Source organism: Hirundo rustica, chromosome 6 (genome assembly GCF_015227805.2).
Source record: "Hirundo rustica isolate bHirRus1 chromosome 6, bHirRus1.pri.v3, whole genome shotgun sequence".
NCBI lineage: Eukaryota > Metazoa > Chordata > Aves > Passeriformes > Hirundinidae > Hirundo > Hirundo rustica.
In genome coordinates, this window is record NC_053455.1 from 9,512,359 (window position 1) to 9,528,460 (window position 16,102).

The 16,102-nt window shown below is 41.8% G+C and overlaps 1 protein-coding gene across 1 annotated transcript in view; it reads right to left on the minus strand.

Moving 5' to 3' along the window:
• Positions 1 to 16,102, minus strand: part of KIF26A (kinesin family member 26A) — a 95,983-nt gene that overhangs the window by 62,929 nt on the left and 16,952 nt on the right. The window contains exon 3 of the mRNA XM_040068007.2: positions 116 to 616. Coding sequence (XP_039923941.1) covers positions 116 to 616 — 501 coding nt within the window. The remainder of the gene's footprint in view (positions 1 to 115; positions 617 to 16,102) is intronic.

Here is a 16,102-nt window from a genome sequence, read left to right on the forward strand (position 1 = left end):
CATTAGCTGATCCCCACAAAGATAAATAAGTATAGATCTCAAATTTTATCTGTATCTCTCTGTATGTCAACACACATGCAAACAAAGCTCAAGCAGCTGAATTAGCACTACTTACTAGACAAGCCTGAGGCAGGAAGCTGTTCACCCTGGAGATACTCCACATGCCCTCGAGGTACTGCTGCGCTTGGATGGTGACGGAGCTCAGGGCACCGCTGAGACCGCTGGGGGCCACGGTCACTTGGACGCTGGAGTTGGGAAAACTGCCCACGCCTTGAGACCATCCCAGTCCTTTCTTCCTCTCTGCCGCAGAGAAGAGATTGGGCGACTTTCCAGGCTGCCTGCCCACCTGCCCCGCAATGAGTGGCAGGTCTCTCTGGGAAGAGACGGTGACCATCCTGGGTACCACGCTGGTCACTGCCCCGGCGCCGGGCGGGAGGTCGGGCATCTCTGGGTAGCTGGTTTGGCTGAGGGTGTGCATCATCTGAATGGCTTCCTGCTTCAGCTGATTCAAGTGAGTGGCACAAGTTTCGCATCTGCTCTCTCCTTCATTCCTGTTTTTCTGTAAATAGTCAGGCACTTGAAGCTTGTCAAAAATTAAAGCTGATAATCGTGGGTCCTAAAGAAGCAAAGAAAGGGGGAAAAAAACACCATATTCAGTTAAAGTGGTGCAGAAAGATAAAAAGGAGCAGAAGAAACAAAAGCTCTCTGATTTGCTCTTCCCTCTCGGAAGTACTTTAAATCTGTTCTGGTAACTCTCAGAATTTTTCCCACTGAATGCCATAACAGGCCCGCAGTGGATTAATAAACCATAAGTGAATTCATTTGTATTAGACCCAGCATGAAAATTATCATCAGAATTAAACAGTGGAGCTGCAGTGTTCTTGATAACTGCTCATTCTTCTAATTAACTCTCCTCTGGAGACATCTAAGGTGCCCGTGCTTCCCATGCTCGGGAACAATGTTAGTTGAGATGCTGAACCCACAAATATGGTGACTTGATTCCAAGGCATACCACCATCAGAAACCCAGGAAAATTAGACTTTGAAGTATTTTAAAAAAATAATGCGTGACCTGGTAAACGTTTTGCTGCCCTTACCCTCAGAAATGATTAATCAAGTGGCATAAAAGCCAGTTTACATGGTGCTGCCCACAGGACTGTTATTTCTGATCTTTGCAACCCAGATGGTCTCAATATTCCCTTCTGCTACAGTTGCTTTAATGAGAAATAGAGTTGAGCTTACAGCCATGTGTGAAGGTGTGACAATGTGCACACCAAGACCCTGATTTAAAAGCAACACCTATTTTGTTTCCAAAGAGCAATTCCCCATCACCCCTTGGCTAGTTCATTTAAAGACTGCTAAGACATTTTAAAACCCAGCACTACGTTTCCACTTCAGAGATAGAGTTACCTATCTCCTGAAACACACAAACGCCTTCCCATCTCAGGCCTGCTACTGTAAAGATTAGTCAAGAGATTAAATCCAGCCCTGTCGTAAATCTGCTATCGAGACTAACACCAGGCAGTAAAAGTGACCCAACTTCACATGCTCTCATAGAGCTCTCTAAACAATTAAGGTTTTAATGAGATCACAGCACAGCCAAAGGTTTATTTGTATAATTATTTTAAATGAAAATATTTAATTTTCTTGTTAATAAGTAGGACACACATAGCTGGTAAATCAGCCATCCAACATATGCTGGGGATATCCCCAGATTGGCACTTGTTTTTAAAAATGTATTACTTTATGCCAAGCTGCAATTGCTCTCTAGAAAACGAATGTCCTATTAGAAAACTAAATCTGGTTTTAATTACAATGCACATCAATAAAACTCTTTAAAAAATCTTGGCACTGGTACTTTGGCTTTGCTCTGAATTCAGAAAGTACTAAAATCCTGCTTAACTTCTGCAGCAGCAGCACAGAATTTATCTCATGTTTAGCAGTTGGACTACTCCTGCAATAGTTTTCATCTCTCACGAGACACAGTACAGTGTTGATAGAAACCATTATAAGAATATCTAGCATCACGTTATTCCACAGCCAAAAGCCATTAACCAAATTTGCTCTTTCCACAATAATCTAAATTATTGTTTGCTGACTTAAAATAAAAAATACTTCTCAGGCTAAGAAAAGCTACTCCTGCCACTGACTGAACAATAAATTGATTCACATTAGTGAGCCAGCATAAAAAGTGAAGTGAAAGCCACTGTTTCATTTTTGTCTCTTCTCTTTATTGAGGTTTAGATCCTGCTAAAAATTCCTTTGAAGTTGCACCATTTGCTTACCCTCATGAGGAAGAAAATTCTTTCCCACCAAACCTCCCACAAGATGGTAATACTAAATTAGAAGATATTAGTCATTAAAAAAAAAATTGCAATTAATATTTTTGAAACGTTTTTCTATCCCTTCAGCAGAAAGTGCTTTTGGTTAGACCGAAAAAAACACAGAGGCTCAGTGCTGCAAGCACTACTTAGCCTCGGGCAAAACAAAGGCCACGCAGCCTGTCTCCCAAGAAAAACAAACAGCACCGTGCTCAGTGCTCCTCAGAAACTTCTCCAAGGGGAGAGCCCTCTGAGCAAATACTTGCTGAGGCTGACACACAGCATCTATTCAAAGAGCCCCAAAACACAGCACCTTCCAGCGCCGGGTGCCCGTCTGCGGCCAGGCACATCCCTGGGCTCGCTCCTTTGATCCAAGCTGGGCACACAAGGAAGCACCTGCACGTCCCAACTGCATCAGCCTCATCTGGCAATGCTTAAATTGCTATCAAATGTCAAAAGTTTCAAATAAGCAATTAAAGCGAATTACTAGGTGAAACAGGCTTCTCATTTAAAAGAAATTACTTCTTTTGATGTAAAGAAAATTAATGACCCCAATTCTAGCTCCATAAACACAGTTTACAGCATAAGGCAGATCAGAGTCAGGCCTGTCTCGCAGTTACAAAGAAATCAAGTGGATGTCATATTAAAGGGGGGAAGAAAATAAATTTTAAAAATACATATATTTAGAAGATTATACAGAGCAAAGCTTATAGGCACATAGCATGCCAAATTTAAACCTCATATTTTATTTATAGTAAAAAAAAAAAAAAAAAAAGGCATCTCATTTCCAATGCTTATATTTTGCCAATCCTTACAAGGAGCCTCTAACCTAACATCCAGCCTCTGTGACCCCCAGTTCTCATTGTGCCCAACCTTCTCCAGCACCTCAGGGAGGGCCCAGCTGGATAGTTAGATTACTTTTATTTTTCCATTCTGAGACAAAAACACCTGGCTAATGGTTGGGCGCGAAGGCCAGAGGAAACACAAGTTACTGTTAAAAGCATTAACCATAACTTAAAAGTTTAGCCAGCCCCATTAAAGCGGTTTTACTGCCTGGTGACAATGCCCGGTCCTGGGGAGCCCCGGCTTCGGCAGCTCGCGCCCTAACAAGGCTGGGGTGGAAGTTACACTCTCGTGCTTAACAGAGGGAAGAAACAAAACTTGAGTGACCAAATGTGTGACACACACGTGGGAAGGGTGAAGCGGCCAAAGCCATCCTTGCTGCAGCTCCACCAGCAGACAGGCAAGCCAAACAAAGGGGGTACGCAAATCGCTGAGGGGAACGGCACAAAAATTAAACATACAACACACAAACCTCTGTTCCAAAGAGTCTGCTGTGCTACAAAGAACATGACTCTTTTGTTCCTCCACACCATAAATAAAGTATGCTGTCTTTGTCACACCTACTTTCCAAATGCTCTTTCCTCCTGAACAAGCAGGATAAGCAGAATACTGTGATGCTGTAACATTCACAGCTTCCCCTCCCACTGCAGAAACCAGAAACCTAATTTCAGACTCAGCTTGTTAACTTTTGCATACAAATTTTAGATCTTCAAACATCACAGACTGTTAGAATTGTAAAATAAATGGTCCCACTAGGAACTGAGGAGCCCAGCAGCCCCCAGCAAGGTCAGGGCATGAGATAATTACATGTTCTTATACGAGGACAAATTTTCTGAATGCTTGAATTTACCACTGCTTTTCAGCAAGCAGTTCTCACAGCCAGCTTGCCAGCTGCTGCTGGCAGATTAAACACACACATGTAAACTGCCCACATGAGAGGAGCTCACAGACATGGTCTGCAAGTTCAGCTGGGCAGGATGGTAATCTTGGAAAACCAGGATTGTGCTCCTGCAAAAACACCTATTTCCTTCAGCACAGGAGCATTTAGCCTGAAGCTTGCCTTAAGGCTTTACCTCTGAAACCAGGAGAAGAGAAAAGGAGCACAGATCTGAAAGCACATCCAGCAGCTTGCAACAGTGAGAAGGGAACAGTCTCTGTAATCCGGGCTTCCCTCTCTGATGTACCAGCTCAACTCTGCTGCCTCCTCGTGAAAGCAAGCGAGGACCGAGCAGGGTCTCAGCTATGGGGGTAACACCACGTGCTGCATGTGGGACACACAAACAAAACCCACATTTCACAACTGCAAAATACTACATCCCCAGACCACTGCCCTTGGAACTATAGACATAACTCAAAGCAACTGGGATGTGGCCAAAGGCCAGTATCTCCAAAAATCCCTGCTACAGCTTAGACATCAAAGTCATAGCCAGGTTTTCAAAGCATGAAACACCAAATTACCTTCCTGGACCTAAACAGTTCTGAGAATTTCAAGCAGTTTGTCAGTGGTAACTGCACTTAAATTAGATTATTTTGAAATTATAGCTCAATCTGTAATTTCCCAAGCACTTAAGAGTTTGCAGTTAGATTTTCTGTTCAACTAACAAGAAAGAATAGAGAGCTTTTTTCCACAGCAAAAGAGAAACAAAGATACAAGCTTTGAATCTTACCTGCAGCTAGTGACTTCTAACTCCCAAACTAAGCAAGAGAAGAGGAGGCAGAAAAGCATCTGGATTCCCACTTAAGAAGTCCCTGAAGTAATACCCACCCATCTGTAACCTAATCCTTTCAGCGAGGAACTGTGCACAGAGTGCGAACAAACGATGACGAACAAATGATGAAAAGTCAAAGTGCCAGCAACCGTCCTCAGTAATTACCCGCAATTTTGCCTGGCACTGGTTTCTGCAGTGCGAGCGTATCCGGAGCAGTATTCAGAATTGAATTAAATTAAAGTCTTGATATAAATATAATTTAAGAGAAAAAAAGAATCACTGAATATCGCACTGAAACATGTAATTAAATACAGACTGAGGTGAACAACATTTTAAAAGGATGCTTTTGGAGAAAGGAATGTACTATCCCGGTGCAAAAGAATCAATGTTAATGATTTTTTTGTCTTAATTGTCCTTCCAGATCTCTGCCGCCCTGCTTACAAATTAGTTTTTATCTTACCTGACATTGTGAAATATCCCCTAATATCTTCTATATTGACAAATACCTTGAAGGCTGATGCCTGCTCTCAACTATATAGCAGTCATTGTGAAAACAGACAAACAAAAAGCAATCACTACATTCAGCAAACACAGAGAGTGTCCAATGTAATCAAGGAAAAAAAAAAGGCATGTTAATTTTTTTTTTTTTTTTTTTTTAAGAAAAGTTTCCAACTATCTGACTAATCTCAAGGGAGTGAAAATATGAGCTTTAAGTCTTCAAGCAACTCATGTTGTGAATTCATTCAGTCACTGACCTCATCTTATCAGAATATAAACAATCAAGGAAAAAAAACACATGAAGCTTTCACAAAAACAGAATTCACCTGAAGTCCCATCTCCTGCTGGTTAAGGGTATCTGGAACTTACAGTGTAACTTCACTGTCCTTGAAAACATTTCTCTGAACATGCAGGAGAGCGATCTACACTTCCAAAGTGAGCAAAATGTGCAGGCATTAGGAAAAAAGTAGACACATTTTTAAGGCCGAATTCCGTTCGGCCTCTTTCCAGTAATGTCTCACTACCTTTAGGTGGAAGGTTAATTTAAGCCAATGGACTGTGGCCCTCCTCCCATCCTATCTCCTAGCAGGATTTCTTCAAATCTCCAATCCCATTATTCTGTTTCCAGCCACAACTTGAGGCAGTGCACACAGACATGTCCCCCTGACTCTACCCAGCTGAGACTCAACCCAATTTCTTTTCATCTCTGGCATCCCAAAGAGTTTTAAAAAAAAAAAAAAAACCACACAAAAAAAACCAATCCAAGCACATTTTCTTACTTATTAAAAAAAATTACATGGTATCTCTTTTAAACAGCGCCCATCTTTCTAACAAAAGCCAAGAAATACGATAAATCTGCTCAAAACCACATGACCCCGCACTAAAAATGACTGCGCCGTGTTTAGTTATTCGGCAGCTCCACTGAACTCTATTTATTTCCATTTCCTGCCCACTTTAATGTACTTCAGCGGCCTGCAGTAAAGTTAAAGCAATAGGTGTCTGTCATAAAGATGAATAGTGCTATTGGAATGCATAATACAGTGGAAAGAGGAAATGAGAGCAATCTGGTTTATTTACATCTCAGGCTCCCATCAGCACCTCAACCCACCTCCCAATGGCTTCAGCTGCCTTTCCTGTTATCTTGCTGTATAGTCCCCTGCAATGAGTTGGCTTTTAACCTCTCAGAACCAGAGGGGATGAGCTGATCTCCCAGATTTGCTTTCATGAGCTGGCAGAGTACTGGAGCAAACAGCCAAGCAGAGTGTTCAGTGCAAAGAAAACAAAATAAGGGCAGTGGTTGCCATTTAAATTAATTAAAAGACGCAAACAAAACAAAAGACCCCAAAGCGCTCTGCTATCACCGGTAAATTTACACAGGAACCTGACTACTCCTGAAAAACAGTAATTACTGTTTCACAAAATATTACTTTTAATCTTCTTTCTTTACAATCTAATTAAACAGATATTTTACTTGCCTTTGGAAAATGTTTTTCTTAATTTCATCCAATTTTAACATTTGGTGTGTTCTATAAACTACACATCCAAACTAGTATGCAATTTTATGCTTATTTTTAATAGTGTATGACTTAATTTAAAATTTATGACTTTTAATTTGCATGTTTATTGTTGGTTTTAAGTAATCTTTTAATTTTCCCTCTTGGGTCTGAGGCTTACTATAACTTCACAATGTAAATTCAGTACGGATTTTGTTCATGTGAAAACACCATCTTCCAACACACGTTATTTCCCTCTTATTTCTTTTATAAGCATTAAAAAAGTATTATCACTTGGAACAGCAAGCAAGTCTGTGTAGAAATAGTTGCATATCTATCACTACACAATACTTGGTGTCTGAAAAGCATTTGTTTGATTCTACTTTCAGAAATAGCCACTTGGATGAAGCTGACTTTCAGAAATTCAGACAAAAACCTCTCACACAAATTAGACACTTTTGTTTAAAAGATAAAGAGCTTTCCATCCCTAATTATTTTTTCTTTGAAACTAGGGAATAAATTTTGGTTAGCCTATGAGCACAGTAAATCAGATTATAAAAACTCTGCCTATTAGAGACACATCTGCATAAAAAGTCACAATTTCTCTTTCCTCTTCAAAGCAAACCAAGTGCTCATGGGTTAGGAACAGCTACTTGGGAAAATGATGCTGATTGATGTCACCACATTGAATGCCACCAGCTCCACATACAGTTTGAGTTCAGTGAGGCTGCCCAGATAATAGAACAGCTCTGAATTTCAGCATAGGGATGAAAATCAGAGCACAGCACCACTACACAGAAACACGCTGCCTTGTCAAAACACCTCAGAAACACCAACCCTTAATATCATTTTATGGGAAACAAAAGGCTGTTCCTGCTATTAGAATTCAGTCGACAGCCTGTGTTTCCAGAATTACAAATTGCACTGTGAGCCTGGTGAAGTGGACTCCCTCACTGATGAACTCTGACCAGCAACCCAGCCCAGCCAGCCCAGTGGACTGGGAGAGGAGTCACACCCCGGATGAGATGATCATCATATTTAAGCGATCATGATTTCTTTTGTCCCAGTAGAACCGTGCCCATTTGTGTCAGACAGACCTTTGATGAGGGAGTTCAAGAACAGCTGGACACCAGCCACAGTGAAAGCAACTCCAGCTTAGAAAGACTGCATAGGAAAAAAAAAAGTGCTTGGAACACTCCTCTGTATACGAACCCTACCACTGTTTCAGTCCAACCATCTGAATCCAATTAACAGAACGCTCAGCGGCAGAAGTTAGGGAGTGGACACATTTTCCAAATGAACATCATTAGCATAATGTAGATTTAAAATCAACTATGGAAACCAGCACTTGGCATTGGATCACACTCTCTTAGTGTCTCATTCACTTGCTCATTTTATCAATTATTTGGTAAATGAGTACTTGAAGACTGTACAGAAACGATTTAGCCTTTGCAACCAAAAGGCTGCCCATTGTGCATTCCCTTGCAAGCTACAAATTACTGCATACAGTGCACAGTTAGCACACCGTGCAGTTTGTATGATTACAAAAGTGGATTTTGCTTATTCCTCATCTTAATTAAGTTCCACTGCCTCAGTTTCACTGCTTCACAAAAATAAATAAATAAATAAATAAATAAATTTTAAAAAATCTCGTTGGCAAAAAAATTTTGGGTTCACATCTGAATTTAGGGAGTACTGTAGTGGAGTTGAGTTTTAACTTTCTCCTTGCCCAGACTTAATCAAGGAGAAGAAAAAAAAAAAAACAAAACACACCCAACAGGGAAGAATAGTCAAGGAATGACAAAGAGCATCTAACTCCTCAAACTCCTCAACCACAAGCTGGCCACACTCTGCCTGAAGAGTCTGCTGCAGTTCCTTTGCTTACTAGGTGGCACGTATGAGACACCACCTCCCTCTCCAAGCTGTTCATCCAGCAGCTCGTTAAAGTGGATTCTTGGATGGCTTTTTTAGTACCACTCTTCAGCAGCACAACTTCAGCCAGAAAATTCACGGATCTGCTGTCAGCTACCCGTTGGTCCTGTGTCTTCAGTATCTCTGGATTAGGATGGAAGTAAGGTCCATTGCTGTCCCTCAGCTTCAGATAGGATGCCAGGGCATAGAAATAATTTATCTCACTCTGCTCATCCCAGCTTACATTAGAAAGAAAAGATAAATATGCCGATCCCAAGGGATATCTGCAGGAGAAGAACACTGCCTAAAGAATCAAGTGATCCTCCCATGGCATCTCATTAGGGTGAAGTATGATCCCAGCCAGATAAAACACAGCTGGAGACAGACATTTGAGGAGTGTCTACAGAACAAATAGCAGTTTAAAAACAGAACAGAACAAAACAAAACAAAACAAAAAAAAAGAATATTGTAGGAAGTTAGAAGAGTTTGGTTTATTTAGTTTAGAAGAGTAAAAAGTAATCAGAGTCCTCTAGTATAAAAAGTGGTTATCAAGAGACTGGTGACAAATTGCTTTCTAGATCCACTTGGGGAAGGAAAGAAATTCTACTTTTAAGCAGAGGTAACTCAAGAAAAACTATCAAAGGTGAATGAGCATTAGCAATTACTACAGGAAGGTGTTGAGAAATCTTGTTATTTGAGAATTTCTGAAAAGTAGGTGAAAAACATCTGTGAGAGGTGATCAAGAAATAGATGACTCCATTCCAGTGGAGGAAGTTGAACTACTTTTTAAAGATCTGAAGATAGTTCCCCAGCCCTGTGGTTCCTATAGTTTTGGAAAGATGGGTAACATACCTGTGCACAGACTTGCTGCTTGGGTCCAAGTGCCACAGGCTTCAAAATACTGCTCTACTTCAATGACTGTTAGTTACTATTAGTAACCTACACTATTCTTGCTCACAGCAAGTTTTCCAACTTGCATCATTCCTATATTAATTCCATACCTCTTGTCCTAGGTGTGATCCTTTATACACTTTGAAAAATTCTTCTGTCAAATACAGCCCATCCTCACCACACCCAAAACTTTCTCTTATCATTAATTACGCTACATTTTACACCCCACTTTCAAACTTCCTTTGCAAAGTGTAGAATAGCTACATTTTGTTCCCTACAAATTCAGGGATGCCTAAATTAGAAGGTGTAAGCCCAGCTACTCCTATCTGTCCATCTCAATGGACACCAGGTACAAGTGGTGTCCCTCAGGGTCCCATATTGGGACCAGTGTTATTTCACATCTTCATTAAGGCTGATCAAGGGCAGCCTCAGCAGATTTACAGATGACAGACACCAAGCTGAGTGGGGCTGATACACCTGAAGGATGGGCTGCTATCCAGAGAGAGCTGGACAATTTGATGGGAATCTCATGAGATTTAACAAGACCAAGTGCTGGTGCTGCACCTGGGTCAGGACAAGCCCCAGTACCACTCCTGGGGATGAACAGACTGAGAGCAGCTCTCAGAAGAAGAGCCTGGGTAAGAATTTATCAGCCAAAAAAACAATCACACTCAGGTGAGTGGAATAATAACAGTCTGATGATCACTATCCACCTGTAACCCTCTTGTCAGGAAGCCCTGCAGTGGCCCTGTCAAAACTGCAAGGTGTGCAACCTCTCACCATCCAAAGGACTCATGCAACCAAAGAGGAGCATCTCCCTTTGCCTAAGGTCTGTCTTCTACAAACATAAATCCATGGGGCTATGCCCGCAGGCAGACAAAAAGCCACTCTGCCCATGCTCAAAGCATCTCAAAAGCCATGTTAATAGGGTTTATAAACTCTGCTAAGGCACGAGATATAAAGATATTAAACCCATGGGCAAAGTGATCTTATGTCTGCTTGTAACAGGCACACATAGACATGCCCACAGATGATTGGCAAAAACAGCTCTGCAAACTTTCAGGCTCCTCACACACACGCACAGAACAAGCCTTGTCTCCTGAGACACAGAAGCAATCAAATACCTGGCAACAACTTTCAAAACCCTTCAAGCCAGATCCTATTAAAACCAACAACTAAGAGATGAAAGGAACTAGCTCGTCCTACCAGTCACACTTAACAAGGCTCTAAAACATTTACTGTATCTAACATTACCTCTATAGAAATTCCACAACTGTAGACAATGCCCAACATCATAGGATACATTTATGTTTCCGTTCAATTGAAGGTGCTACATAAAAGGATGTTTTTATTTTAATTTGTGTTCTGGGACCTTGGAAAAGAAGCTGCCTCATCACCTGCTGGAAAAGGCCAAGTACGGAAGAAGAAAGGGTTCTTTTAAGTATAGAAATTATAGCCCCAGAGTGAGACCTGGGTCCTAAAGAAATCCATGGCAACATTCATACTGAATGCAAAGTCATTATATCCCCCTCTAAACTGAAACATCCCTGTTCCTAATTTCAAATTAGCAGTGAACTCTTTCACCAACCTGCCTCTCCATTTCATAAAATGCCCATGAAATGCATGTTTGTAGATGTTGAGTGATGACTTAAGTTAAATCTTGGTGTGAGAATTTCCCCATGTGTCAAATCGGCAGGGAATTAATTTAATTAAAAAAAATTAAAAAAAAAAAAAAAAAAAAAAAAAAAAAAAAAACCACCAACCTGCCACCCAAGTTTCCTTAGTATTATCATTACAGATGGAAATACACATTTACAACCAGTTGTGTAATTGTGCCTTACTAACATCCTTATAAAATTTGACTGCTTGTCAAATCACCCCCATTGTGGACAGCACTGAAGCAGCTCTAGAGATTATCAGAGTTAAAGGGCAGTGAAGATAAGCACCTTGTCCCACCTCCTGCACATCACAGCTCTGTTAATTTCAACCATGAGAAGTAGTGACCCTGACAGGCTTCTTTAATGAAACTAGATGCTTTAATATTTTAAGAACACTCACTTTTATTTAAGCCCATGTGTCTTCCAAACCCACAGTCCTTGAAAAAAAAAAAATGTTTTTAAAGTGCACGGTATATGAATAAAAACCACAATCAAGCAGGTAGGGACAGCAATTGAGGACATAAATCCAGAACTGACACACACTACTCTTTGCTCCTGTGACAGTTTATATCAGCAGGGCCAGAAACTCTGCTCCCAATGGTCAACTTGAAAAATCCAAGTGGCTGATTCCAGGACTCTCAGCACCATTACAGGCACTGGCTGTGCACTGTTAATATTTGATGTATGCTTGCAGCTCCAGTCTCAGAGAAAGCCATTATCCAGGATATGCTCCAAGATGTGTGTTTTACTCCACATGCCCGATGCTGTGATTCACAGGGAAAACCTGCCCAGAAGGCACAGGCTGGGATGTTACTGCTCCAAGCTCCATCAGCAAATAGTCACTGAAATAAATTAACATCAGCATCTCATAGAAGTCCCTGCATGAGAGTGTTAGGCAAGATTTATCCAAGACCACAGTCTCTGGAGCAATTGATCAGAATCAAAGGTAAGCCAAAAACTAAATAAATGAAAATGGGACCAGCTAGAATAACAAAGCAGCACGGCCAAGGCAGCAGCCACATGACAGCCAGAGGCATCTCCAGAGCAGTCAAAACAACTGTCCACAGAGCTTGCCAATGAGCCAGATGCTGCTGCTGCAAGAAGGGTAGTGTTGATATAAACTCAGAGATACGAGATGCTTAACACCGAGAGCAATCAATCTTCACGATTCCCACACGGCTGCCAAGCTTCGCTATTATGCCACAAAGAGATGAAAACAAACTTCATAAAACACATGCAGATCCTACAGGAGAAACTCCCTCCACCCTCCCCTTACTACTGAGAAACAAACCCACAATTTGGGTGTAGCTGTAAATGACCTGATGCTTTTCCTGAGTTAACAACAGAATCAGGAAAGAGTATCGTTGGCTAAACAGTGCACTGCACACACCCTGCCAGAAAACCCATGAACTTATCATACCGTATAGGAAATTCCTATCTTCCACATCAATTAGTGACCCAAGAGTGATTGATTTTATAATCCCAAACTTGACTTACAAAGTGACTTCCTCTGGGGCCAATTTTCCATTAACCCAGCATGTGGAAAATTGCATACGGTCAGTGCACTATGAAAACCAAGGAAAAAGAAGTGCTATTTAAACCCCAATTCTACCATGCCTCCACATTCTTGCTTTCCTGAGGGAGATGCACTTTTGACAGTTACTTCCTTTCCCTGCCCCAACATCCTATCTGCACCACACACCAGCTGGGCACTCAATCAAAACAGAAACAACAACAGGAACTAGCAGCTATTCATTACAATAGGATCAAAACATTTCTAGGCACTAGCGCTTCGCCAAGTTACCATCCTTGAAGACCTGCCACAACCCTCCTCTTCCCTTCCATCACAGACACCATTGCTCAAAGTGGCCCCACTACAACCTGAAGCACCACATTTTGAAGATCACAGCTTTTGAATCAGAAGCCACATCTCAGAACTGCAGGAGGTAATGGAACCGGGCAGCAGAAAGGCGAGAAAATTACCTGGCCAACAACACAGGCCAATGTTCATCCTTTATTCCAATCAAGTTAACATTAGCTCCAGTCTATAAAACCAGGATTGCACTGCACACTAACTACCAGGGTAATCACAGAAACAGCACCGCAATATGATTACTGGGCACTAATTATATCTTATAAAGAGTTAAAGACAATCAAGTACATGTAATAAAGATTTATATGCAGTTTTTCACTGACCTGAAACAGCTTTGTACATTCGTAGGTTAACATTACTGCAGAAACAAAGCAAACAGTTACATCTACATGATAAAATACATGAAACCCAAGAGCCAGATGTTGGGTCCTTTCATCTAGGAAGCAATTATTTAATTCTTGGGAAAAGATGATCTCTCGTTGTTTCATCAATACACAATATATCTCAGAACCAATCCTAGCACTCTGGCCTGGGCTGGGTACAAATCTGAAGGACTGCACAGGGTCATGAATCAAGGGTCTCCTTTTCCTACACCGCCATTGCCTCTGGGCAGCGAACACAGAGCAACTGGAGATATCCTCAGCCCCTCTCTCCCCATTCATGCACAACCGCACTGACCCCAAGGGGGCTGTAAAGAAAGACTCTGCTCCCCCTCACACCCCTCCAGGAAGGCCAGCTCTCCACTGGTAAGCACAACAGGGAATGCCAAGGAGCTGCCCACCCTCTCCATGAGGCTGCTGGCTCCAGCTCTGAGACACAAAGGGTCCTTCAGCCACCAACTCAGGGCTGCCAGCTCCAAGCACCATGAAGCACTGCTGACCTTTGGTGAGTCATTTTGGCCACACCGTCCTCATCTATTGTCCATCCTCCCAAATAACACTACTCATCACCTCTTGAGAGGTAGACAGCTGACAGCCACCATTAACACCCACCCAAAGATCACAGAATACTTGATTACACAGGACCCTACACCAGGAGCAACTCAGCAGTTTTGCTAACTACACTACAAACAAGGTAAGTGAAAAAGCACTTCCCTCTGCAAGGTTACTCCAAGGTTGTCACTGGATAAACCAGCCTGAGCATACCACATGGAAGGTACACTCCTGAACAAGGCACAACAGATAGGAGCACTTAATAAACACAGCCATTAACTAGGAAACATCCCTGCAGCAATTAAAAGTTTGCAAAGTACTACAACGTACACCTGGTTATTGCTCTGACATCTGCTTAGGTTTTCTGTGTGTTTGTAAGTGGAACCAAACAGGAAGATAATTGAGTTTATGGGCATTTCATGACAAAAATCACAACAAGGTACTGCTAATTGTTCATGAAAAATGGCATAAAAACTCAAATGAAGCACATGTAGTGTTTGAAATGCTTAAAAGTTACCACATTTTACAATGAACCATATATGACCAAATGGTGTTTCTCCTACTAAAGAATAAAATTATTCTAAACTAAGGATTTCAACAGAAAATGAGAGGAAATTCACAGTCTGAACAATTGCAGTTGTGCTGAGCACATTTTAAGACATATGGCAACTTTATAATGGTCATTGGGGATGAAGAGCTAAAATTCTGTTGCAGATTTTGAATTTAAGACATTTCACAAAAAATTGCGTATCTCAGAAAACAAATTATTTTTAAAGTGTGCATCCTCATAATGTTACAGACAGTATTTGGCATATGTAAATATGACTACCTCAAAATATGAATGCTATTTTCAGTGCAATTACCCAATTGGTCTAGAAAGGCTCCAAATAAGTTTTAAAAAAATTGTGTGAAGGCATCACTAAAAGTAAACAAATATAACAAGATCTGCCTTAACTTTATACAGAATTACTGCAATACTATTCAGCTACAATGTGTTATCCAGTGTCCACAAGTAAATGCCCCAATTACTATTGTAAGCCTGTCATTTAAATAGTTCCTTCCTGTTTAAAATGTGGAGAGCCAAATGCATTTTCCCACCACTAGGTATTGTGTAAGACTCCTTTCTCTTCCAGCAAGCTGGCTGAAGATGGATGAGTTTCCAAACTGATAGCATTTTTAATTACGTGTTTTTCTCTCATTACTAATTTCCTAAACACGTCTCTAATCTCGCAGCGAAATCTCTGAGCGCAGTAGGTGTATCCACATACATGATGCTCTTGAAAATTAAAATGAGATAACGATCAGGACTGCCATCACAACATAACCTGAAACAAGCAAGATACATGAGAGGTGATGCATACTCTGATCTCAAGTGTTTCTGGAAAGCAGTAGCGATTGGATGGATTCCATCCTTCCTGGAGCTCCTCCTGGAGCCAGCCGCACAGCCAGCAGGGTCTAGGAGAGGGAGATGCTTCAAGCCACCTCCCACCTTGCACATTTACACGCTCGTGATGCCAAAATGCGTTTCCACCCCTTCACTCCCCTCCCCTAAACACTGCGCCGAGAAGCGCCGTGTGCATCAGGGAGCAGACCAGCTGCTCCTCTACAGAAGACACACTCAGGTATCCCAGTTCCCTCCTGCCATCGGGGCTCCAACAGCTCCTTCCAGCTGGGCCAAGGTCTCCTGGAGGGGCTGCCTTCTCCAGGAGCACAGGAGAGTGGGAAGTCTGGGAGGCAGCCGTGCCCACCAGACAGGTAGGACATGCCCACGCCAGGTACCAGAAGGGGTCACACCCCCAGCAGCTGCTGCTGCATGAGATGCTCTCTTGGCAGGAACTGGGACTATGTATAGACCCGTCAGATCAGGTCAACCCAGTGCCAGCCAGTTATTCCCATGGGATCCCTCTCATTCCTCAGATACCTCTCACTACCTGAAAGGCATTGCACAGCTGAACAGAGCTGCAGCATTCTTTA